The sequence below is a fragment of the Vidua macroura genome, chromosome 2 (assembly GCF_024509145.1).
Source record: "Vidua macroura isolate BioBank_ID:100142 chromosome 2, ASM2450914v1, whole genome shotgun sequence".
Taxonomy (NCBI): Eukaryota; Metazoa; Chordata; class Aves; order Passeriformes; family Viduidae; genus Vidua; species Vidua macroura.
Window position 1 is genome coordinate 112,396,065 of NC_071572.1, and position 23,327 is coordinate 112,419,391.

At 49.4% G+C, this 23,327-nt stretch overlaps 1 protein-coding gene across 3 annotated transcripts in view; it reads right to left on the reverse strand.

Moving 5' to 3' along the window:
* The window catches only part of IGSF3 (immunoglobulin superfamily member 3), a 91,980-nt gene extending 77,722 nt beyond the window's left edge, over nt 1-14,258 (reverse strand). For 2 of the 3 annotated variants that reach the window (XM_053969873.1, XM_053969871.1), the window contains exon 1: nt 14,172-14,258. In XM_053969873.1, coding sequence (XP_053825848.1) covers nt 14,172-14,214 — 43 coding nt within the window. In that variant the 5' untranslated portion in view covers nt 14,215-14,258. Of the gene's footprint in view, nt 1-13,389; nt 13,463-14,171 lie in introns of those variants that run through there. The other variant, XM_053969872.1, reaches the window with a different exon arrangement.
* Nucleotides 14,259-23,327: the final 9,069 nt, after the last annotated feature.

A 23,327-nucleotide genomic window follows, 5' to 3' on the forward strand; every position in this document is an offset into this window, starting at 1 on the left:
ACAGGTGAAGACAGAACGTCATTTGTATGCCAGTTCCCTTCATAAAGTTGCTACAGTTTGAGAAGCAAATTTGAAGGTGGAGAAGGGTTTATCCAAGCTTGGGGGGCAACACCACCATCAGCATTCAGTAAAGCAAAAACTGAAAGAGTTGATGAGAGACAAGGCAGAGAGGGAAGAGGCCAAGCTCTGAGACTGGGAGGTCAGCGTGGTCAGAAGACTCATGCCAGCCTCATGGCACTGCACAACAGCAGGAGCAGAAGCAGCAGATGGTGGGGCTGCAGATGGGAGAGAGGGCAGAAAAAGTGTCCTGGGGATGAGGAGAGATGCCACTGCATTGGTGGTGTAAACAGCTATGACGGAAAAATGCTAAAAAAATAAAAAAGGAGTGGGGGAAATCCAAATCCCGGGTGCACAAAAAAAGCAGCAGCAGGAGTGGCAGAGGAGGAGAAAAACCAGAAAGACCCTGAAGGGGAGGAGCAGTGCTGACTGAAAATCACGACTGGCTGGCAAGCCAGGTACCTCCTTATGGCATGGGTGACCCAGGCACAGGGAGGAATGACTCTGGACTAACCAACAGCATCTGCTGATCGAGAGGGGCCCCAGCCTTCAGCACCAAGATAAGAACTACACACGAGAGATGCAACACAGAAAGGGACATGACCTTAACGACTGCAAGTCTCATTTGATGTATGGAGTCTGGGAAAAGCTGCAACTTGGATTTTTTCAGGATTACAGAATCAGCTCAGCCACACCACACCTCTGGCACCAGTCCAAACACCCTTCTGCCTCCCAGAGCAACCCATCTCGGCAGCCACGAGATGAGATGGGGCAGCAGTGCCCGAGAGATGCTCCAAAGGCCATACACCCTGACTTCAGCAAGAGCACACTTGCCACTTTGTAGGGCTGCAGGTTTATCTGAAGGTCTGAAAGAAAGCAGAGTCCCAGCCTCTTGACACAGACGAAGTGTTTGAGGGTGACTAACTAAACAGCATTTGTCACTAAACAAAAAAACCTGTCCTAATCAACTGAGAAAAGGAAGGGTGGGGGATGAGGTAAACCTTTCCTAAATACACCACTCTGAGCATCCTCCTGCCAACACTCCCCAGTGAGCAGACGTATGCACAAGTTTTCATCTTCAGTTACTTAGCAAAGCTAGTCCCCTCTGATCAGGGAGTTAAGGAAAGGCTTACACAGCTGCCAGGGAGGGAGGGTTTTATTTATCTGATTTCAACATGCCCAAGTTATCAGACTCTAGAGGAATTCAATTAATGAGAATAAAACTCTTGTTTGATGCAAGTCTGGAAGGGTGCAGGGGGTTGTTTTTCTCCTGCAAATAGCTGCACCCCAGAGATTTTACACTGATTATAAGCCTTAACAGCGACCGATTGATGCAAGTTGAACAGATTCAGCAGCTGCACCGAAACACCACGAGCTCCAGATCCGTCGGGGACTGACACAGCTGGAGGAGACCAGCGAAAAGGCAGGGAGAAGGGAGGGCTGCAGGGCCCCAGGAAGCTGGGACTGCAATCCCAAAGGAGCTGCTGAGGCCATGCCCCTCCTCACCTCACAGCAGCAGCAGACTGGCGGCGAGGGTTGGCATGGGTTGCACTCCCTAGCACAGCTGTGAAATGTCACCTCCCGAGATGAAGGCAGAATTAAATGTCCTGCACAAGCTCGTGAGGCAAGGCTTGGGCACCACAGGCACTTGGCTGCTCCTGGCCAATGTCCCAAAGAACACAGGAGCCAGCCCCATGCCCAAGCCAGGCTGTCCCTGGCTGCGAAGGTGCCCCCATGCCCACACAGCCACCTGCTCCCTGCCAGGCTCTGGGGCACCTGGCACTTGGTCAGGGCTTCTCCCTGCCACCACAGGGCTTCTTCCTGCCACCAAGCACCCCCTGGGTCCCCTGGTGAGGAGGGAGCGTGGCCTGTGGGGGCAGCACAAGGGGGATCATGGCACACACTGCTTTGGATTCCCACCTCAGGACAAGCCACTCCTGGCAAAGGCACCAAGCTGTCACCACCTGGGACAGAGCACCCACCCCTGCTGGCAGTGTCCATCCCCACCAGCTCTGCCCTCTGACCCACGGCCACCCAGTGAAGGGGCACAAATGGGGCACAACCTGTCTCCCAAGGGGCTCCAGAAATCCCAAGGGCTGGCCCCAACATTTGAAACGTGGCAGTGGTCACACCTGGGCTCGGGTTGGCCTCTGGCACTGTGAAAGAGGAGGAAAGAAAGAATTCTGACAGCAATATAGGCTTTGGAGAATTTTACTCAGATAATCCTCTCCTAAGGTTGGCCAGCTGGCTTTAAAGGGAACAGACGGAGCAACATCACAAATCACTGAACCGATGGGAACCAAACACAGGGCGCAAAACTCTTCTCACACAAACGTTTCTTTTTAAATCCTGCCATGAAGATAAGCACAGCTCCCAACACCACTCCTAGGCAGTGCTAGTCCTAGGAGATTTACCCAATGTTTATTCAATGCACATTTCTCTAAAACCCACATGGGTACATCCAGCCAGGAAACCGAACAAACATCCATAATTTCCTTTGACACCTCCTAGCTACACTGTTCTGACAAAAGCAAGCAGAGCCATCCAGTACCACTGCATGCCAAAAAAAAAAAAAAAAAAACACACCAAAAAAAAACCAACCCACCAACAAACCAAGGGGAAAAAACCCCAAAGAACCCCTGTTATCCCTGTTTCCTTACTAAACCTCTTCAACACAGTGAGCCAGCAAGAGGGAGGAATCACAGGCTGAACCAGCCAGATTCCATCAGCTGGTTAGGACAGCACCAATAATACCTCCCAGCTGTATATTTGGGAAAGACATGTAGGTGTTTCTATAGTCTGCTTACACAGAAACCTCAGGAACTCTCCCCTCTCTTCCCTAAGGGAGATTCAAGACATTTGAGGTTTAACAGCTGCAACAAACAGCATCCTCTTACTAGAGAAAATATTCAGGAACAAGATAACAAGAGACACGGTTACTGAAACAGGATGAAAACATGGAAAAAGCCTCTGGGGTCTAAGTGCTGCCCTAATGACTGCAGACTGCTACTCAGAAAAATCTGAATTCAAGTATACAGCTCTCATCACCACTTGCAGATCAAATAGGAATGGCAAGATGCAAATCTTGCTGCCTGCAAAAGAGGTAATCTAAGACACCATTTGTGAGCAACCCACTAGCAGTGCCACAGCCCCTGCAAACACAAAGAAATAAAAAAAACCTGCAAATGTCCTTGATCTTGCATTCATTCCCCAGTAGATTACTGTGCTGAACCCAAACATCATCACTTTAATGTCTGGAGCAGTTGAGGTCACAGTTGTTATTGCACATGAAATAGCAAGGGTATATATTCTCTATTCAAATTCGATTGCAGACATGGCAGATGGGTTAAAAAGATGAGTTAAAAGAAAAATAATACCAACTATTCTCTTTAAAATAGTTTTAGGACCAGTATCTTACTTATTTCACAGCCAAGAGGTAAAGCAATTCTACAAAGCCAACTCTAAATTAGATATATTTTCCCTTTACACTAGAAAAGAATGCAGATGCTAAACCTATTATATAGACAGTGAAGTGTCATCAGAGCAAAGAAGGCAAAAATAGCTAAGTTATCTGTAAGATGACTAAGCAAATGGATTTTCAAAAATATGCTTTCAAATATGACACCCTTTTCTTAGAGCTGCATACATCCGTTTAGCTTTGTTAATTTCTCAATTCTTTCTTTTGATAATTTATTTTTAGCCTCCCACTAGCATACTTCCCCAGAAGCCTCACTTCACCCTACCCACACTCAAGATTCGCATCCACATACGGAGGATGATTTAGAAAATGATGCTGATCACCCCAGTAACTATGGAGAATCTCTACTGCAGCACTTTTAAGATCACGTACATGCATTTCTTTTACATCTGTCCATCCACTGGAAAACTCTACTCCTGCTGTCTCCCACCCTCATTTCTACCCCCTCTCCATCATCCCCACCTCTACTGTAGGGGTCTTCACGGCTCCACCAGTACCTTCCAGGACTGATCAACCTTCCTTTCTCATGTGACCCTTGATCCTATCATTTTTGGAGGTAAGAAACAGCCCACCTCTTTCTCAGGCCACCACCAGTACCAGGAGGAGAAGGCTACTTGGTGTCACCGCAGGAACAGCAGTGGTTAGAGGAATGGGAGCAGCAGAACCAGGTGCTGCTCCTGCAGCTGGGGTGGGACCCACATTCCCCAGCACATCTCTCCCACATGTGCTGCCAGCAGCCAGGTTTAGAGGCTGCTGGTATCAGTTATGGTCATGCTCCTCTGCTCATCTCCCTCTTCCACCAACACCCAGATATCTCTGTAAGGAAAATCACCCTTTCCTCAGATTACATCTCTTCAGGGACTTAGCTGGCACCCACACAACTGCAGCCTCTGGTAATCTACATTACTGAGCTAACAGCAGGAGTTGGTGCTTGGCCAAGCCTCCCACTGAGTCATTTTTCTGCCACGCCAAAGCCCTGCGTATGGCTCCTCTCTGACACTTCCTCATGGAGGGATGGGTACCCTACAGAGGGTGATGAAACACTGAAATGGGCTGCCCAGGGAGGTGATGGAGTCACCACCCCTGAAGGTGCCACTGGACTCAGTGCCATGGTCTGGTTGATGTGGTGGTGTTCAGTCATAGGTTGGACTCGATGACCTCAGAGGGCTTTTCCAGCATAATTGATTCCGAGATTCTGAGGCAGCTCCTGCTGCCTGCCCTGTCTGCTGCCAGGAACCCGGCCCTCAACCTCCAGGAGCCAAGCACAAAGCTCTGGGATCCCCTTCCCAGCAAGTGGGCTTCCAAGGCTCAAATCCATTACACTGAGATCATTAGGATGCTTTCAGTAATGTATCCCAGTGGATCTGCTAGAGCAGCCATTAGGCATTTGACACACAGCAAAATCCTTCCTCACATTCACCTCCCTCCTCCAAAACAAGCCAGCCTGAAAAACCAAGGGGATGCAGATGAGAGCAAGAAGGGTGACAACAGCTTAACAGGGGCAGGCTTGTGAGAAGAGGTGACAAACCTCTTTGAGACTAGCTCCTACACTACCCCATGCTGCTCAGGGCAGTCTCAGATCGCTTTCCCCACTGCTCCAGGAGGAAACAAACCTCCTTCCCACCACACATTTGCAGCCACATTCTTCCCTGCAAAGACTGAAAGACAAAAATAATTAGCCCAAACACCAGAGCCAGGCACAAATCAGAACAACCACTGAGTAAGTGCTGCCCTTCCTTCTCTTGGCAGCCACAGGGCAGCATCTGCAGAGGGACCCTGCAGGCACAAGTAGACAATTCCAGAGGCGTGGATGAGCTGTAAGAGCAGCAGAAAATATGAAATAGAACAAAAAACTAGATATCTCAGGCAAGGCTTATACATATAAAAGATGCAAGATGAGGTCCCTCTATGCTCTAATGATGTATCTGAAAGATCACCTCCGAACATACATCTCCTCACATGGAAGCAAGGGGAAGAGGTGGGATAAAAAGCAACGTGAGATGAGAAAAGCATGTTTTGATATCTAAATATGAAGATGAGCAGGAAGATTTCCACACTCCTTGTAGCCCTTTGGACTCTGCACAACTTTTGCCCCTCTGCAGCACAGGTACCTGAGGCTGGACTCTGAGTCCTAGTCACAGGAAAAGCACCTGAAGCTGATCTTGCTCAAGTCCAACTCATTCACAGCAGAAAGGAGTAAGTGCTTGGCAAACTCCAAGCATTTGGCAGCTACACACTCTAGATTAGATTAAACTGCCAGCCAGCTCATGGCATGGGACTGATTAGACGTAACAGCTCCTGAGGTGCCAGTGACCCCCAGATTAACTGTGCTGCTGTAACACTGATGCCTGGGATGAATCACAGCAGCTCCACGTTTACACAGCCACATGGGCTGTGCCCCACCAGCCTCGTGGGGCGGCGAGGAGAGCTCTCCTCCAGGCAGGATAGGCAAGAGAGCTTGTGCAGGTAAGTAACACCACAGAGCTCAAAGTAAAAATCAATTTTCTTCTTTTCCTAACACCAAGAGTGAAATCAATCAGGCCGTAACAATCTCTTCCACGCCACGTTTTCTTCCATGCATAAGAAAAAAAGCAGCCTGTTTGCTTACAGACAACAAACGAGACCTCAGCCCTAACGCTTCGTATCTCCTCCCCAAAAAATCCCATGACACCTTTTAAGCCACTCTCTCTCTACTTCAAGCAGCCAAGAACAGAGATAGAGTGACTTGCTTACAATTGTATCACAAGTCAGAAGAAAGCACTGGAATTTGCACGCTGTGACTGCTGCTGTAGGCGCCGGGTAACACTGCAGGCATAAAGGTCAAACCCTTCAGCAGGAGCTCTCAAGATATTGTCTGCAGGCCACGAGCAGCCAGCAGAAAGCTGGGAGATGGCACAATGCCAGCCCAGTTTCCCCTGGTATCCATGTCCTTCCTTGGAAAGCGCCTTAGCACCTGGCAGGGCGGTTAAGCACTCATCCCCTGCAAGACGGAGCAAACATCCCTCCTCTGTAATGGGATTAGACAGCGGAGCAGGAAAACAGGATCCGGGAATCTCCAGGAGAGGAAAGAAAGCTTGACAGCGTATTCAGGAGGGTGGAAGAAGCTGAGGGGCCCAGGAGCAGAAAGCACTGAGTCAGGGAGATGAGATGAGATGATATGGTGAGAGGGGGCAGAGCACTTTGAAAGCACACCGGAGATAAACGCGTTCAGATAATTGCTCAGAACAGAATAAATACTAGGAAGTACTATAATTACCTCGAACACTTTACAAAGCTGTAAGAAGAAACAGGACTAGAAAAGAGGCTGGCACACAAATGCTGGTTGGGGAGCTCCTATTTCAAGCTATCAAGAAGGAACCAACAAGGCCTGACACCCAGGTTGGTAATTTCAGCTTGGCAGCCAGCCAGAGCCCTTTGGCTGGATCCTAGGTACTGGGTAACTCGAGTTAATAAGTGCCAGATTCCAGCAATATGATTTTCCAGAGTATTGAGCTGGATGACTTCTGGCAACAAACAACTGCCTTCTCATACTCATACTCAAGGTCCAGCTCCCCTTTCAGAGGGATTTGAAGGAATCTGGGCAGATTCCTATGTTCATGGTACTGATGCTGAATGGAGACAAAATGATGAATCCAAGATTAAAAAAACCCAATTTATCTAAGCAGCCAAATCTTAATAACCTTGCTGTCATGAGAGATCAGAGCCCTTGTTTCCCAAAGAAACAACCAAAAGTTCTTCTATTTTGGGGCTCAGTATCTCACCTTCAAGCCTCCATTTCCCTAAAAGCTTCAGAAACCACCCATTTCACAGCAGCCTGGGTCAGTGCTGAGCTCCTCTCAAAGCACTACAGAGTCTGCTGAAAACCAGATCTACCTCACCCCCGGCTCCCATCTCCTTTTGACAAGCTTATCAACTTCCACACAAAGCCCAAAAGCCATAAAAGTGACAGCAGGCCTCAGGCAGACACATCAGGAATGCTATGTGGGAGGAACAACCAAAAAAACCACCCCAAAAAATCCCCCAGATGCACCATCATTCCTTGTTATTCCCCCTGTAACCACAATGACTCTAAAAGGGAACATATTTGCTGGGGAGCAAAACTATCAGCTCCTGGGAACGGAGCAGGGAACACCAGGCAAATGACAGCAATTCCAGACTCATACCACTAGTTAATAACCCCCCAAAACTTAGCAGTGCCCCAACAGCTATTAAAAATCACCTCCAAACACATCAGAGCCTGATGAGCTGTTTTGCAAGGGGCAGAAAAACAATATCCAGAACAGTAAAGCAAAAACTGGCATTAGTGAAAATGCCTGACAGTTTTAAGGGCTGTGCAGCTGCCCCAGACGCTGCTCTGGATCCCAACTGGGACAACTTTGTCACCAGAAACTGCAATGGAATCTCCACATTCCTGCACTTCAGCAGCAACCTCATCCCCTCCTGACCAGCAAAGTCTTAAGTCTGCCAAAATCAGAAGAGACAGGAGAAGTGCTAGATGATTTTTCAAGTCCCAGATGGAATCAATATCTTGTTTGGAAAGAAGTCAGCTAAGAGGAGTGGTAAGTACACTGCTCAGGAACAGGACAAATACGGACAGATCCTCACTATGTGAGTTTCTTTTGTACTCAGGAGTCTTTGACACTTGAAATGCTGGGGGCATGCTGTAAGGCCTGGCATTTGGCAAGACCCACCCTTCAGAGCCTGTTCTCCTCTTCCTTACCAGCTGGGTTCTTCACCTTCCTTCTCCCCCTAATGTTTTCCCTTGGCTCATCTTTTTTTTTTTTCAACCTAGAGAAGAGAAGGCTCCAGGGAAACATCACTGCAGCCCTTCAGTACTCAAAGGGGACTTATAAAAAAAGACGGAGAACAACTTTATAGATGGCCAGACTGTGATAGGACAAGGGGGAACAGTTTTAAATGAAAAAAAGGCAACATTTAGATTAGATGTTAGGAGGAAATCCTTTACTCAGAGGGTGCTGAGGCACTGGAATGGGCTGCCTAAAGAAGCTATGGATGCCCCATCCCTGGAAGTGCTCAAGATGAGGCTGGATGGGCCCTGAGCAACCTGGTGTAGTGGGTGGCATCCCTGCCCATGGCAGGGAGGGGAACTAGATGATCTTTTAGGTCCCTTCCAACCCAAATAATTCCATCAGTCTGTGATTCTTTTCCCACTCATTCACTTTGCAGTGCACCACCTTCTCCCTCCCTGTGGATCACTGCCCCCAGTAAGAGCAGAAAATGGACCTAAAGACACCAAGGAACTACCAGCACAGGAGTAAAATCAGGAAAGAGGAGCCATAGGAGGGTTCAGGAAGCTGTTTCAGCCAGAAACTACAGACTAAATGCTAAGCAGGACAGAGCAAGCAGCCTCTGTCAGGGGCTGGTAAGATTTAAGAACTTGCCATGCCCTCCAGCCACCTGCCTCTGCAGCACCCCCCTCCCTTGGGATCCCACAAACATCTGCAGGACCATGTGAAAAACAGATCTACTTTCATGGCACACACACAGGGTCCCTCTACATATTTACTGACTGATTTCAAGTTAGCTTTAAGATCAGTCAAGTCCCTCCAACTGGTCCTTATGTCAGCACCCTGACCTGCACCCTCCCCTGCCTGCCAGAGCGGGCAGGAACCAGGCTGGAATATCTCCTTTCAGGAGCATCCCTGCTTTTTGGTATTTGTTTAAGTGCTGTGCAGCAATGGTACGAGTCCTGAGTGTCAAAACCTTTCCCTTTCCAAGAAAGGCTTCCCATCACTTCGCTGGTTTTGTGCTCGTGTCCAATTACTTACTGAAATGTGACTTTAGCAACAGTCAGAAAGGCAAGATTTCCTCTTGTCTCATTGCCACTTGCTAATTAAACCCAACAAGAAAAAGCTTACTGACTTACATAATTTGAAACATGCTCCTCCTGATGGAGACAGGGTGAGCAACAGGTTAGAGATGGACATGACACAGATGCACAGAGACCAGACCCACCAAAGGCAGCTGCAGACTCAATTTCTTTGCCTTGCAATGTGATCAAACACAGCTTTGTCAGGAAAGGCTCCATTTTAGCCTCTCCATGGCTGATAAGAAACAGATGCTAAACATCTCCTAATATTCTAACACAGAGAACTATTCCTTAAGAAGATTTTCTATGACTAGGAAAGAAATACCAATATAAAAATGGAGTTAACAGGTTATCATTAAGAAGTATTTAGGAACTTCAAAGCCAGAGGCAAATCACAATACAGCAGTTTTCCAGACACTGGCTGGAGGGCCTAAACACCCCTGACACCAGTGGACAACTCAAATCATGAGCTGAGGAACCCTGGCAACAACAAGAAAACTATTGTGCTAGAAAATTTTCCCCTGTCTTTCAGGTGATTTTCTTGGTGCTTCAAGTTCCTGGGCAGGAGGAATCCTGCAGCAATCCCACAGATTGCTAACTATTGGACAGTAAAGAGCACTCTTTCAGGTTACAGCACTCTGATTCACCCAAGGTAAACCAATGAAAACACCTCTGGCTTCAAACTAGACTGTATAACCTTTAAATCAATGACAGAATGCATGACCAGTTTTGTACAGATAAGAAAGAAACCAAGAAAGACCAAAAGAAAAAACTTTAAAAGATTTTTTTTTTTAAAAAAAGGCAATTTCCTGGTTTAAAAAAAAAAACCCAAACTCAACAAGCCTCCCAATACTGAAGTGATGCTCTCCCTATGACCCTCTCTCTCCCACCCCCTTCTCTGTGGTCTGCAGCACTGTTTATTTTCCCTTTCACTTTATATAATGGGTCTGGTAGAAGTGTTCTAAGTACACATTCGATTTACAATAAAAATTGCTTTAATAAAGACATCTAACTTGACGGAAGGTCAACTAAAAGACAACAACTCGCATAAACCAAAACCTCCTGTGTAAATAAACAGGATCTGCAGGAGCCTCAGGATGTCAGACAGTCTGGCCAAGACTGCAGGGAGGGAGTCTGCCCATGAAGAATTACACCTGGGGACGCGCAGGAGCGGAGCCTGCCAGCCCAGCCCCGATGGCTGCGGCAGTCTCCCACCTTAGGGACACCCAGAGAGCCTCATGAACGAGGCAACGGCCGGAGCCAGCTGCAGAGCACGTTCCAGGAGATGTTCCCCAAACAAAGCAGAGTCACAGCCCACCCCAGCACGCTCGGGATCAGTCCAGGTCCGGCACTGCACACCACAGTGATGCCGGGGCAGCGAGCACAGGCACGAGGGCAGCGGAATTGGCTCGCGGAACGAAGCCTGCGGCGCGGGACTCGGGGCAGACGCAGATGGAGAAAGCGCGATCTTGGCCACTGCTGCTGACAACGCATCGAGGAGCAGATGAGGCGCCAGCAACATTCCTGGGCCTCGAGCTGTGGTAAACAGAAACACCCCCAAACCCCCTGTGTGCAAACACCCACTATGCTCTTTCCTCCATGTGTTCCCCTCCAGCCAAGCAGTCCCCAGGTCGACTGCACCTAGACTTGTGTGCCTGGGCAGGCAGCAGAAGAGCAGGAGGGTGCGGGAGCAGAACTCTTGAGCGGCAGCCAAGTGCACGCTGCTGCTTCCCAGCCGGCATCCCTTCCCCTCCGGGAGACAGGCCTGGAAGATCACCCCTCCATTCTCCAAGAGTCACCTCGGCATGGGTATTTCACTCCAACATGCCATTTACAAGCGAGCTGCGAGTTTTCAAGACCTTACCGCATGCTCTGCTCCCCTCTAGGAATCGCAAATAAATCACCAATTACTATGCATGAATAGAGAGAGGAAGAGGGTAATGAGTCTATGTACATATATACATATGCAATGTTTGAACACAAAGAGCCGTAAATTGCATTCACAGGTGGTATTCTGGAGACTGCAAGAGACTCAAAAGCAGAACTATTCATAAACCAGTCACTGACATGAATGAGTTCAGCGTTCCCAGAAGCCTATTGTGTTTCCTATATATTACGCTATAAATATGAGGAGTACCAGACTTTGCATCACTCCCTGCAAAAAAAAAAAAGGAGGTAAATCTTGCAACTACACATAGGATTAGCACTGGCTGGCACAAGTATTAATGGTCTCATTGCTGCATGAGGATTATTTACAGCACTTGCTCTATTTTCCCATTTTGTACTTGTTGTGATGAAGTGCCACTTGTTTAAAGAACCCTGTAACAAACACTGCAGCAAGAAGGGGGAAAAACCAGCAGAGATCTACAAATGTTACACCCACATGCCAGATGTGGGTTTTCAGACCCTGGTTTCACAGTTACTTCGATTTTGGTAGGTAGTTAATGCTTGATTATTATATTAAATCACCCACCATCTCTTTCCATAACCACAGTTCCTCCTTCAGTTATTTTAATGAGTTTGCAGAAGGGGAAGGAAAGAATGAGTTGCACTTCTTTTTCTGCTTATTTGATCCATAGTATCTTATCCCCATATTCTAGCATTAACATAACTTGTTTGGAAAGCAACAGTCCTTTTCTAGTCAATCACATTTACGTTACAAAACATGCATTTTTACTCGACTAAGTCAAATGATGTCTCAGTTTTACCAAAAGAAAGGGGCAACCGAAAGCACTTCTGTGTGACTCGTGGCTTTGAGGGACTGTCACACATCTCCAGCTTTATTAAAACTGGCAGCTGGGCAAACTGGGAACAACCAGCTTAAAGTCCAGGTGAAAAGAACGAAAAGTAACTCCAGGCACACACGTGGCACACATCCTACCCTTAAAAACAGCCTCACGTTCAGCACAGGGAGGCCAGCACGATGTTTTTACGAACTAGATATGTCCATGGGATTTGGAGACCACTGAAAAGCAAGCTATCCTCCAAAGCGACAGATGACACCTCGCAGCTCGTCCCCCGGGGAGGACCAAGGCAGGTTAGAGCCACTTTTAGGTCCAACGCAGAGAGCTAATTCCTGCAAGCAGGGGGTCGGGGCGGCCTCGGCAGCGGGCAGGGCTCCGGGTGAGCACCAGCACGGGGTGTGGAGCGCAGGGCTGGCGGGTCCCGGCGGCGGGGAGCCCTCGGCAGGAGGAGGGATGCCCTCGGCAGGAGGAGGGATGCCCTCGGCAGGAGGAGGGATGCCCTCTGCTGCTCCTCCGCCGCAGCAGCTGGGCGTGCTCCGGAGGGAGCGCGCTCCGACCCGCAGACCCGAGCGCTCCATATTAGGAATCCCTAATCCAGAATGGTGCTATTGTTCTTCAACGGCAGAGATGGAGCGTGCGAAGCCAAGGCAGCAAGCGTTGTGCCCTTCGCCTACACCCATCTTGCGGGCTACGACAGCCTCCCTGCACTCACGGAGCAAAGGCACCCTGGATAAACTTAGCTCGGAGATGGCTGTTTTTTTCCAGGGAACCCAAGGAAGCAAGCTAGTGGTTAGGGGAAGTTTGAACCATCTCCAAAACCATTTCAAAGAGTTCACTCTCTCTCTGTTTGCTAAAGACAGGCAGAGCACACCAAACCCCCCTCCCTCCACCCCAAATTACAGACATGAAGCATGACTGCAATCCTAGTAGAGATCTTGTTTCCAAATTGGCAGAGCAGGTATGTATGTGACAATCCTCAAGACAGTAAAATTGCCAGCCCTGCCGCTTCTTCCCTCAATAGCATTAGTGCCAGCAGAAAATCATACCAATGAAAAGGCAAATCAAAACAGCTCCGAGGTCGCTCTGCACATACACAGGCAGAAAGCAGCGTGAGGGTGCCCTGCTGTATTTCCCACAAACGTTCCTATCAACTCATCACTACTTAAGCCTCGCACATCGGTCTGCCGCAAGAAGCATAGAGGCGTTTTAACTGTCCGTCTTGTATTCTGCTTCTCCCAGATTTGTAGGAAGGAATCTCGCATTCCCACAGCATCTCTCACCCAGCACTGGGATCCCGAAGGACTTCACAGAACTGCATAGAGTCACCCCTGGGGCAGGCACTTGTGGGACGGGACGAAACCACACGTTTAACGGTTCACGGGGCACAAAACGCCGGCAGAGAGAACGGACTACAGGAGGACTTTGAGAGGCAGCACAAAGCAATCAAATTGCATTTCACGGCAGCAAGGACTGCCTTCCCTCTACATTTCAACGCGCTCTTCCAGAGCCAAGCAGAGCACTTTGTTTCTGCAGCCTACCTTACCCCAGGCATTTTCTCCGCTTTCATTGTGCAAGCTCAGCACAGACCCGTGTAACTCCCTACCCTTACAGTTCCCCTCCGAGACACCCCCCCGACCCCAGCAGCAGCCCCTGGACTGCCGCTCGCCTTCCCAAGTTGCAGCCGGAGCCCGCCCGGAGCCGCAGCTGCCCGTCCCCGGCTCCCACGCCCCGGCCGGACCCCGCGCCCCGGGGCACGGCGAGGAATGGTCACCGGGGTGCTGCGGCTGGAGATGAAACTCTGATTTATTTTGCACGCATATACCTATTTACAGGGCTTTTTTTTTTTTTTTTTTTTTTTTTTCCGCCACTCCCCCCTCCGACCGCAGGAGCAGCGCGGGCAGTGACAACTCCTGGGGACAGGCGCTTGGCACTGACAAGGGGTGATCCTCCGGCACGCCTCGGGAGGCACTGCGCCCACCGGGGGCCCCGTCCCGTCCCGCCCCACCGGGGGGACCCCCGCGCTGTCCCGTCCCGCCCCTCCCCGCCGGCGACGGGCACTTACCGAGGAGCAGCAGGGAGGCGAGCTGCGGCCGCAGGGTCCGCATGGCTGCCGGGGCGCGGGGCGGCGGCCGCCCTTACCTCCCGCCGCGGGGCGCCGCGGGGCGCCGGCTCCCGGGGCAGGCGTCGCGCCGGGCCCGGCGGCACAAAGGGAAGGCGGCGGGGCCGGCACGGGGAGGCGCCAAGGCAGGCGGGGGCATCGCCCCCGCAGCGGGGCGGCCGCCGCGCCTCCCCTCCGCGCCGACGGCTCCCGCGGGAGAGGCAAGGAGGAGAGCGAGAGAAAAACGTCTCCTCCAAGGGGCGGAAAAAAAAAAAAAAAAAAAAAAAAAAAAAAAAGAGCACGGGGGAGAGGAGGCGTGAGGCAGGCACGAGCGACAACAAAAAGAACCCCACCCCGGAAAGTTACAAAAATAAGCGGGGTGCCCCGGCCCGCCGCCCTCACCTGCCTGCCCGCCCGCCCACCCGCCCGTTCAGCGCTGCCGCCGCCGCCGGGTGCCCGGCGCTTCCTCCGCGCCGCCAGACCCCGCCCCCGGCCCGCCCCGGCCCGCCCGCTCCCCCGGCCCGGCGCGCCGGGACCGCCGCTGCCCCGGCGAGCGGCGCTGCTGGGACGGCGCCGCGGAGCGCCGTGGCTTCGGGAAGGTTGCGGCGTGGGGTAGGGGTCGTGAAGGAGCTGCAGGGATAAACCGGGTTCCTTTGTTTTAAGAGGGAAAAAAAAAAAAGAAAGAAAAAAAAAAAGCCCTCGGGCGCTCATCGGAAAGCCGGCGTCTTGGGACATGGTATAAATGCTCCCTTTTGTTTCCATGCAAACCAGAAATAGCAGCCGGGCTTTCCAAGTTTCGATCAACTCGCGACCGTCCCGCTGCGATGCGCTGTTGCCGAGACCCGAATCCAGGGCTGGCATTAATGCCGGGTTGCCAGATGTGAGCCCTCCCCATGTGCGGGCACTGCTGCACTTGGGATGCTGCCCAGTTAATCAACACCACAATGTGTCAATGGCAGAAGTGCGTTGAAAATACATCCACGAAACACTGAAATGCATAAATATGGCAACACTAGGCTCTGGGGCTGAGGTTGTTTGTAAATAAAACGAGAAAGCCCTTCTCAAGAGTGCAGACGTTCACATTTCCTTCCAAATGAAATTCCTAGTTGCTTGTTCGGTTATAAAAATAAGAAAGAGGCCAGAAGTGACAGCAATAGCAGAATGAGGTACCTTCCTGGTGCTCCCATCCTGCAAGGATCCTCTACAAGAGACCCTTCTGCCTACATATGGAGTGTCCCCAGTGAAGTGTTGGTGATGCAAATGTAGGAACCCAACCTTTTTATGCCACAGAAAGGCAGAAAGCAGCACAAACCCAAACTGTCTAATAAAAGATGCCAAGTCTTTAGAAGATGTACCCAGCAGAAGTCAGAAGCTGTCTGGATTACCATATGGACTTGCTTCCCAACGTGGCTGTCATGGCAGATGCGTTGGTAGCCAGCTCCTAGTGACCCAGCAAATTCTGTTTCTGCAGGCTAATAATGTTAAGTGTGCTGTTTTCAGAGTGGGAGGTTTAATTTGAAGCTTTCCCACGCTCTCTGAGCAGAGGAACCAAAGAACAGAATAACCAGAGATCTGGGAGAGAAAGGGTTAGTGTTGTACTTGCACTGAAAATGAAGCTCATGCTTTGGCCCTCAAGTTTAATTGCATCGAGACTGCCTTCAAGTGAGACTTGGAAAAGGAACAGAGGTGTTGATAAGAGTTCATGGAAAATACCAGTCTATTTGGCTTTTCTCTTAGGTCCTCAGATTTGAGGACTGAAATGTCATCCACTGTAATATTGCTGAGCTTACCCAATATTTGTCACATTTGTCCTATTGTAAGTCATCATGGACAAGTCTGTGAGTATTCGGAGCAAGAATGGTGGAGCTATTTGAAGTAAACATCCAACATCTTTAAACTGGTGCAGGATAAAGATCATTTACTCATGCAGGATAAAGATAATTTACTCTTTTGCTTCAATAGATGTATAACTAGAGAAATAAATAATAGCAAAAGAAAAAAAAAAGGCAAATTAAGAAATACAGGGCACAGGTGGGATAAACTCAATAAAAAAGGAAGTATTAGAGCTTTGTGATACACAAGATAGTTTTTATAGATGGCAAGGGATATAGACCTCAGATTCATGACATTCCTGTGTGGACACATTATTTCCATCCTCAGATGAAGAGACAGAGACGAAAACTCTGGCATGATTCAGGTGATTTCCCGGGACAGGTCAGGGACAAGCCTGATGTCTTGGCTCTGAATACATTGCTTTTGCCAGTGGAGCCTGTTGGAAGATAATTCAAGATGATTTTATGTGAATTCTTGCTATTTTCCAGGCACTATGTGACTTTATAGCATACAAGCCTAACAGGAGTATAAAAATGCCCTGCAAAAATGTTATCAGAGATTCACTAAACTCACACCCTCTTCTCAGAGCTCTTGCAGAGTAGTGCGTTAATGCATAGTAACAATAAAAATATAAAAAGACCATGAAAATGACATTATAGCATTATAAGATTAATCCAATTCCAGTCAAATTAGATTATAATAAGAAGTGCGTGCGCTGAGGACTATTAATGGGAACCTGTGTTTCAAGAGCTTCATCACCTTTGCGCGTGCTCTCCTCCCTGACCCCAATAATAAAAATAGCTTGGTGTTCACGAGAGAGCCCCTCTTCAGAGGACTTCACAAACACCTTCTGGTCTTTTGGGGAAAACATTGGCCTCGCTTCTGCATCAGTGGAGAAACCGAGGCTCGGGCAGGACAGCTTTTTCTAGCCCAGGGAGGCAGGCAGCCCTCCCTCGGGCTTGGCTCCGGCGTTTCAGGCTCACGTGGTGGGGCTCTGGCTCCCTGTGGACGTCTGTCTGTCCGTGTGGTTCGCTCACGCGGCTGAATGGAAATGAGCATCACGGTCACCTCAAAGACAAAACCCTTTCAAGCACAGGGTTACCGTGAAGCAGCTTTCCAGGAAGACAGATCTGGGCTGCCTTGTTCTCCCAGCACAACTGAGTCATTCAGGAGCGCCGTCCTCAGCAGCAGCCGGATCATTTTGGTCGGGCCACGCGGTTGCTCTTTGGCAGCGGGGCAGCTGAAAGAGCTGCAGGCAGACAGGCGTGACTCAAGCCATGCTGATGATACACTCATTAGGTCACAACCCACACCAGCATCTTTCTCAGCGCTCGATCACTGCCGGCAGTGTGCTGGGACTTGCTTCCCCACGGCTTGCCTTGGCAGGCAGGGCTTGAGACTGGGCAGCGGGAGAAGGGGAAATGATCCCACGTGGTGCCATTTGCTGGGCTGCTCAGTGCTCCTACCAAGTCACAGGCACTTCCCGTGTGTGAGAAATGGATTTGTAAAGGATTCTCAAAACCTGGCTGAAAGCTCACACAGTCTTGTACATTTGTATGCAAACACTGAGATAAGTTGTGCTGACTTAGGAAGGCCATGGAAAAGAGATGACATTGTTGAGAGAGAGATTGAACTAGAAACAAGTTACAAATGATGGCCTTGCAAAAAGACCAGATATTTTAGAGAATTAGAAATGTGAAAGATGCATTGTACCAAGACCACGTGGCATAAAAATATAGGTGATTGGTGTTATAAGTATTAGCAGCATTGTGTGGCAAAAGCTAATAGGCTGAAAAACATTTATCAGGTATTGTAACCAGGAAATAAGTTGGCTTCTGATAGAATGGCGTTAAGTTTTACACCTCATATGTCTCACCCTTCGGTGAGACTGATAATGGAACAAAATCTTTTAAAGTGCCTCTCAGTTGCCCTGTCTCTGTAAAGCTGGGATTTTCCAACACCCATGCTCCTGCCTTTCCTAGCAGAAGCACAGCCAGCGAGTCTCACACAGCCAGCGAGTGCCTGAGTGAGACGCACTGGGCGGCTGCTGTGTGGCCGAGGGCCATCAGGGTAGATGGATCCCAAACTCGGGATTGCCACAGGCTGCTGTGGTACAACAGCTGTGACAAGAGCTGCGTCCTTCGCCCGAGGGAAGCAGAGTGACATCAACATCCAGACTGTGAACATGCTGCTTGCCTGATGAGCACAGGCGTCCCATGGCCCACAGATGAACAGTGAAATTAAACTATTGTCTGGCCCTCAGAGAAAAGAGGTTTGGCAGAAATGCAACTTACGTATGTTATGAAATAAGAATGCTGGTCCTTTTTCAGGACAAAACACTGCACACCCTCAAGTTTGGACCCAGTTGGGATTTACCCCACTCCTCTGATTAGCAGGTAGGAGAGGGAACAAGGCACAGAACAGATTTGCAATCCTTAGATCTTAGAGCAGGCAGTAACCTGGGTGCTAATGGTAACAAACTATAGCAAAAAGAGGGACTGGACTCAACAGAGCAAGGCAGGCCCCTGTCTTGTTTTCAGCAAGGCAGGAGACTCCTGACTCCTCATAAATCAGCAGAAATTATTTCCTTCCTGTAGGGGAGGCAAAGAGATTGTGGGGGGAGAAGAGGAGGGGGAGATTTAACCGCAGTTGCAGGACTGACTCTCTCCCTGAGGGCAGTGACTTGGGCCAGAGCTAGAGAACAGAAAAGACTGTATGGCTCAAAGACAGGGGGCTGTATCCACGTCCCCTTCCTCTCAGAGGCCACCTGAGCATTTCAGATTGAGCAGAGTCAAACCATCCAGAAACAGGAAGCACTTTAAAAAAATTGTTCTATGTGATTTGCCCAAGATCACGCAACACAATCCATGGAACTCAGGGTCTCAAGTCTGAAGATGTGCTTGGGGAAACATCACAATCAGGTCAAAGCTCCTCTGCCACATGGTGAAAGGGAGAAGAGATACACCCAGAGCTCTGGTCTGAAATGGGGAGGAACGACCAGAGCCAATAATTTTGACAGAATCATTGCCTAAAACATTTTCTCCAGACCTTATTTACACTGTGAAGTTTTGAACATCAATTTCACCCAGAGGAAAAAAAAAAAGATATTTATATTTAATGGCCAACATTTAAGCTCCTTTAAAATGAGCTGAGAGGTTGCAGTTGGAACAGAAAGAAAACCCTAACTGCCCTGGCACAAAGCAGCACTGCTGCCATTGCAGGGAAGCTGGCATCTAACAAGATTGAGGTTTTGGGTTTAACTCAGCCCAGATTGCACCCTAGGACCCATATGCCAATCCATGGATGGCATCAAGGCAGTTCCCAGGAAGCCCCGTGGATTGGGAGGAATTCCCATTTGTGTGCCCTGGGAAGATGGATGAGGAGAGGGAGAAGGAGAGAGAATGAGAAAAAAACCAAAAACCCTGTGTAAAGATAGATCGACACATTTCCAGATTTTCAGGACATCTGTCAGCAAGCCCCAGAGTGTATGGCAGCTAATCCCTTTGCAGATTTTCTTTTAACTGTTGCTTGACAGAAGAGTATGCCAATTTTTTTCATAAATGTACCCACGTCTGATGTTGCACTCAGCCTGAGGTTATGATCTATCTGCGAGGAAAAACATTATACTACCACCTTGGGAAATAACATCAGGGAAACATCTCTCCGAGAAACACGCAGCGGCTCCAAGCTTTGGAGTATGTGCAGAGTGAAAGATGTTTCCTGAAGATGAAGAAGGCCAGAGGCAAGGTGGCTACCTGACTACATACCTGCAGTTGTCCAACACTCCTGCTGGCTGCTGGATCCCTCCCAGGCTGAGCCAAGGCAGAGCAGGGGAGAGGGCTGGTGCTGCCCACCTGGGCTGATGGTCAGCTCTGGTTTCAAACCCCTGCTTGGACAGCTGCAGGAGTCCTCCCACACGTCCCCTCCAGACACAGCTAGAGCATTAGTGCAGCTTGGGAGCCCTCTGTGAGAGCAAAAAGCTACAATAAGGCAAAGCTTCGCTTGTTCCTGATTTAACTCTCAGATGCTGTGTTCTGCAGCGTTCAGCTGTTGCATCCTTCATCTCTGAGGACAGGCAGAAAGCAGCCCATAAGGCTGTTCTTCTGTGCTGCAGTGCTCAAATGTCTTGGTCCTGACATGGGCACGCACAAATTGCAGGGGCAGAGCCCTTCAGGGCCAAGAAGGCTGGGCTCATTAGGCACAGATGACAGAGGCGAGGCCCCAGGTACTCCTTGGCAAGCTGCTGGAAGCTCTGCTCCATGGCCAGCCAGACCTGCAGCTGCTGCTGGGACCTTCCAAGCTTCTGTAGGCTCTGCCTGGAGTACACACTGCTTTTCTGTTTGCTAATCCTACCTACCGAAATCAAGCTCAGGTCCCAGTTTTGTGCTGTTTTGCCAGTTAATTCAGACCTCCCCATGCTTAGAGTGAGTGCCAGAATAAGGCATGTGAGTAAAAGGTTGACTCCGAACCTCACGATCACTGACGGAGCAGGGTTTATCTTTGTTTTCTTTCCACCCTGGGAAGAAAAGGGATGCAGAAAAAGGGGCAAATGGACGTTTCCATTGTCAATTTCTTCACTGGCAATCCGCAAAAAAACGAGTGTTTCAGCAGTAAACATTGAAAGAAGAAATCACCTTTGCCAAGTACACTTTCAGACTTTAATCTCACAAGACTTTCAGCTTCTGGTTGCACTTCCCATTTTTCCATAGAATAATTTTTAGGAAAGAAAATCTAAATTTCTTGGCCCAATCTAACAATGTGAGACTCTTTGGGTGTGTCTGAATTCTTTCTAAACAGTTCTGGGCAACTGTACAAAAAAAAAAAAAAAAAAAGAAAAAAGAAAAAAGCAGTCTCTCAGCTGCTGTCATTTATCTTAAAACATTTCTATCATCCAGTTAGCTATGATAAGCAATTTCATTGTTACTCTGGAAGAAATATGTTATCATTAGGTTTCAGACTCCACACCTTCATTTCTGTGACTGCAGCCAATTCATACCTCTCTCAATATTGGCCTGACAGCAAGGTAGCAGCTGATACTGGAAGATAGCAATTGTGCTTGCATTTTGCTGTGGGTGTTGGTCACCTTTATGTAATAAAGAAATGGTCTGGGATTCATCTAAGAGGGAGAAGTCCAGGACACCATGCCCTTACTCCCACGACTGTTTTGCATTTTACATTCAAGAATCATTATAGAAACCTTGAAATATTCATGACAGCAGGAATGAAAGCCCAGGAGTCTCACTTTCTACCGAGGTTCCTGAATGTTACATTATGAGACTTGGTCCCCTGCTTATCCCTCCACCACCTTCTTCTTTTCCTCCCTTAGCATTTCATCTCCCACTCCAAGAAGTTGCCATTCCCCAACACAGCAGGCTTTGCTATTTCCCTTCCAACCTGGACTGAAAGCACACAGCAGAGGCAGCCAGATATCTTGCAGTGCAGGCAGGCAATGAATGGCTTCTCTACTACACTGCAAATGACTCATCGCCTCCAACTTTTCAGCTCCCAGAGTCTCCCAAAGGAGGCAACAGGTTTTGTGCATTAGTGCTGCAGCCAGGTAGTTTAAATTAGTGCACTGGCAGGGTAAGCACTGCCCCTTCTCCTTGCAGTCAGCTATGGTGGGAGCTTGTCCACGCATCCCTGTGTCACCCTTACAAAGTTAGAGGAGGGCAGGCTGTGGATGGAAAAGCACACTTACGCTTCCACAACAAAATGTAGTCAAAAGTCCTCTCCAGAGGACCAGGAATACCTTTCACCCCCTACACGTCAGTGTCATCTCCTCAAATTCTGTGCAGACAAGAAGCCACGCTGGGGACAAGGCACCAGTTTCAGTGTGGAGCAGGGGTGACCTTGGTTCACAGCTTTGTGTCTTGCCCACATGGCAGTATCTTGCACCCTCAGAGGCACCGTGCTGGGGGAGGCGAAGGGACCATCCTGCTCCAGGGTTTCCTCAGCTCTCTCAGCTGAGCCTGATGGCAATGTGCTCGTGAAATGTCAACTGCCAACACGGTTTTGTGCCGACTCTTCACTTCTCAATGCTGTGGAAGAGCTCTCCCATCACGCAGGTCATGTGATACTTGCTTCTCAAGAATGAGGAGAAAATAACTTCCTGAGCCTGGAAGCTTCTTTGGTGTGACCCCCCTCTCTGCACCCTGTCACTTCTTCACGGAGACCCTGGTGGGGGAGGAGGGAGTCCAGGGAAGCCCCCTGCTGCTGCCCTCTCAGCACTCTGCCTCCTGCATCAGCTGCAGAGATGGAGATGAAGCAGGCGCAGGGCAAAGCTGGGGGAAGAGGCAACAGGTTTGCAGGATGGTTATTGTCAGGATGATTTGCTGTCCTCAGCAATTTCCTGCCTGAAAGCAACTGCTGTGACTAAAGCTGGCCCCGACACAGATGGTTACCAAATCCTAGGGATATTATCTTACTCCCACTTTACCTTGATGGGAAAGACAGATCAGGGGACACAGCAGGAGAGAACTGAGGTCATGGGTTCCCCTGAGGCAGGACCCAGTCACGGCCCCTTCACAAACACCCAAGGGATGCCGACTTTGGCTTGCTATCGGCCAAATTGCCCTGGCCAGCCAGCACGGACAGGTTTTCTTTCGCAGTGCTGGAGCTGCCCGGATCATCCCACTCACATGGAAATGTGATTTACAGCAGGGCTGCTGTAAACCGAAAATCTGAATCGTTACTCCAGTTAAACGTACGCCAGATTCCTTTGCTAACCTCCCATTACAGAGGAGCCTCTGTTGTAGCAGATCCTTCTTCCCCAAGGGAGAAGGGGAGCTGCCACTTGCCCTAAAAGGGCTTCTGGCTCCAGCCAGTGGAGTTCACCAGCTGCTTTTCAAGAAGAGTCGTTTGCTCTGCTTTGTTTTCTTTCAAGTACTGTTTGAATTCCTCTGCAGACACACGTGCCAGGCAGAGCTGATGCCACGCTGGGCAGTTGGAGCTGAGGAAAGAGGGTCATCTGCTGCCTGTCCCCCAGCACCAGCCCCCATCCCAGGGGGCACAGCAGAAATGGCAGCAGTGGGAAGAGCCCCAGCATGTGGGAAGAGGTCAGCCCGAGCCCTGTACTCTAACCTTACCTTTCCTCCTGGCTTGCTTTAGGATAACCAGCTGGATACTGCACCCCTCTTTGCCTTGGTTTCCACCCCAGTAGGAAAAAGTAATGCTCTCTGCAGTGTCTCATGAATTTTCTGGCAAGCACCCCTGCCAGAAGGGGAAGAGCTGCCAGCACCTGTACTAGCACTTGATCTGGGATGCATGGATGCAGACACAGGCCTCACC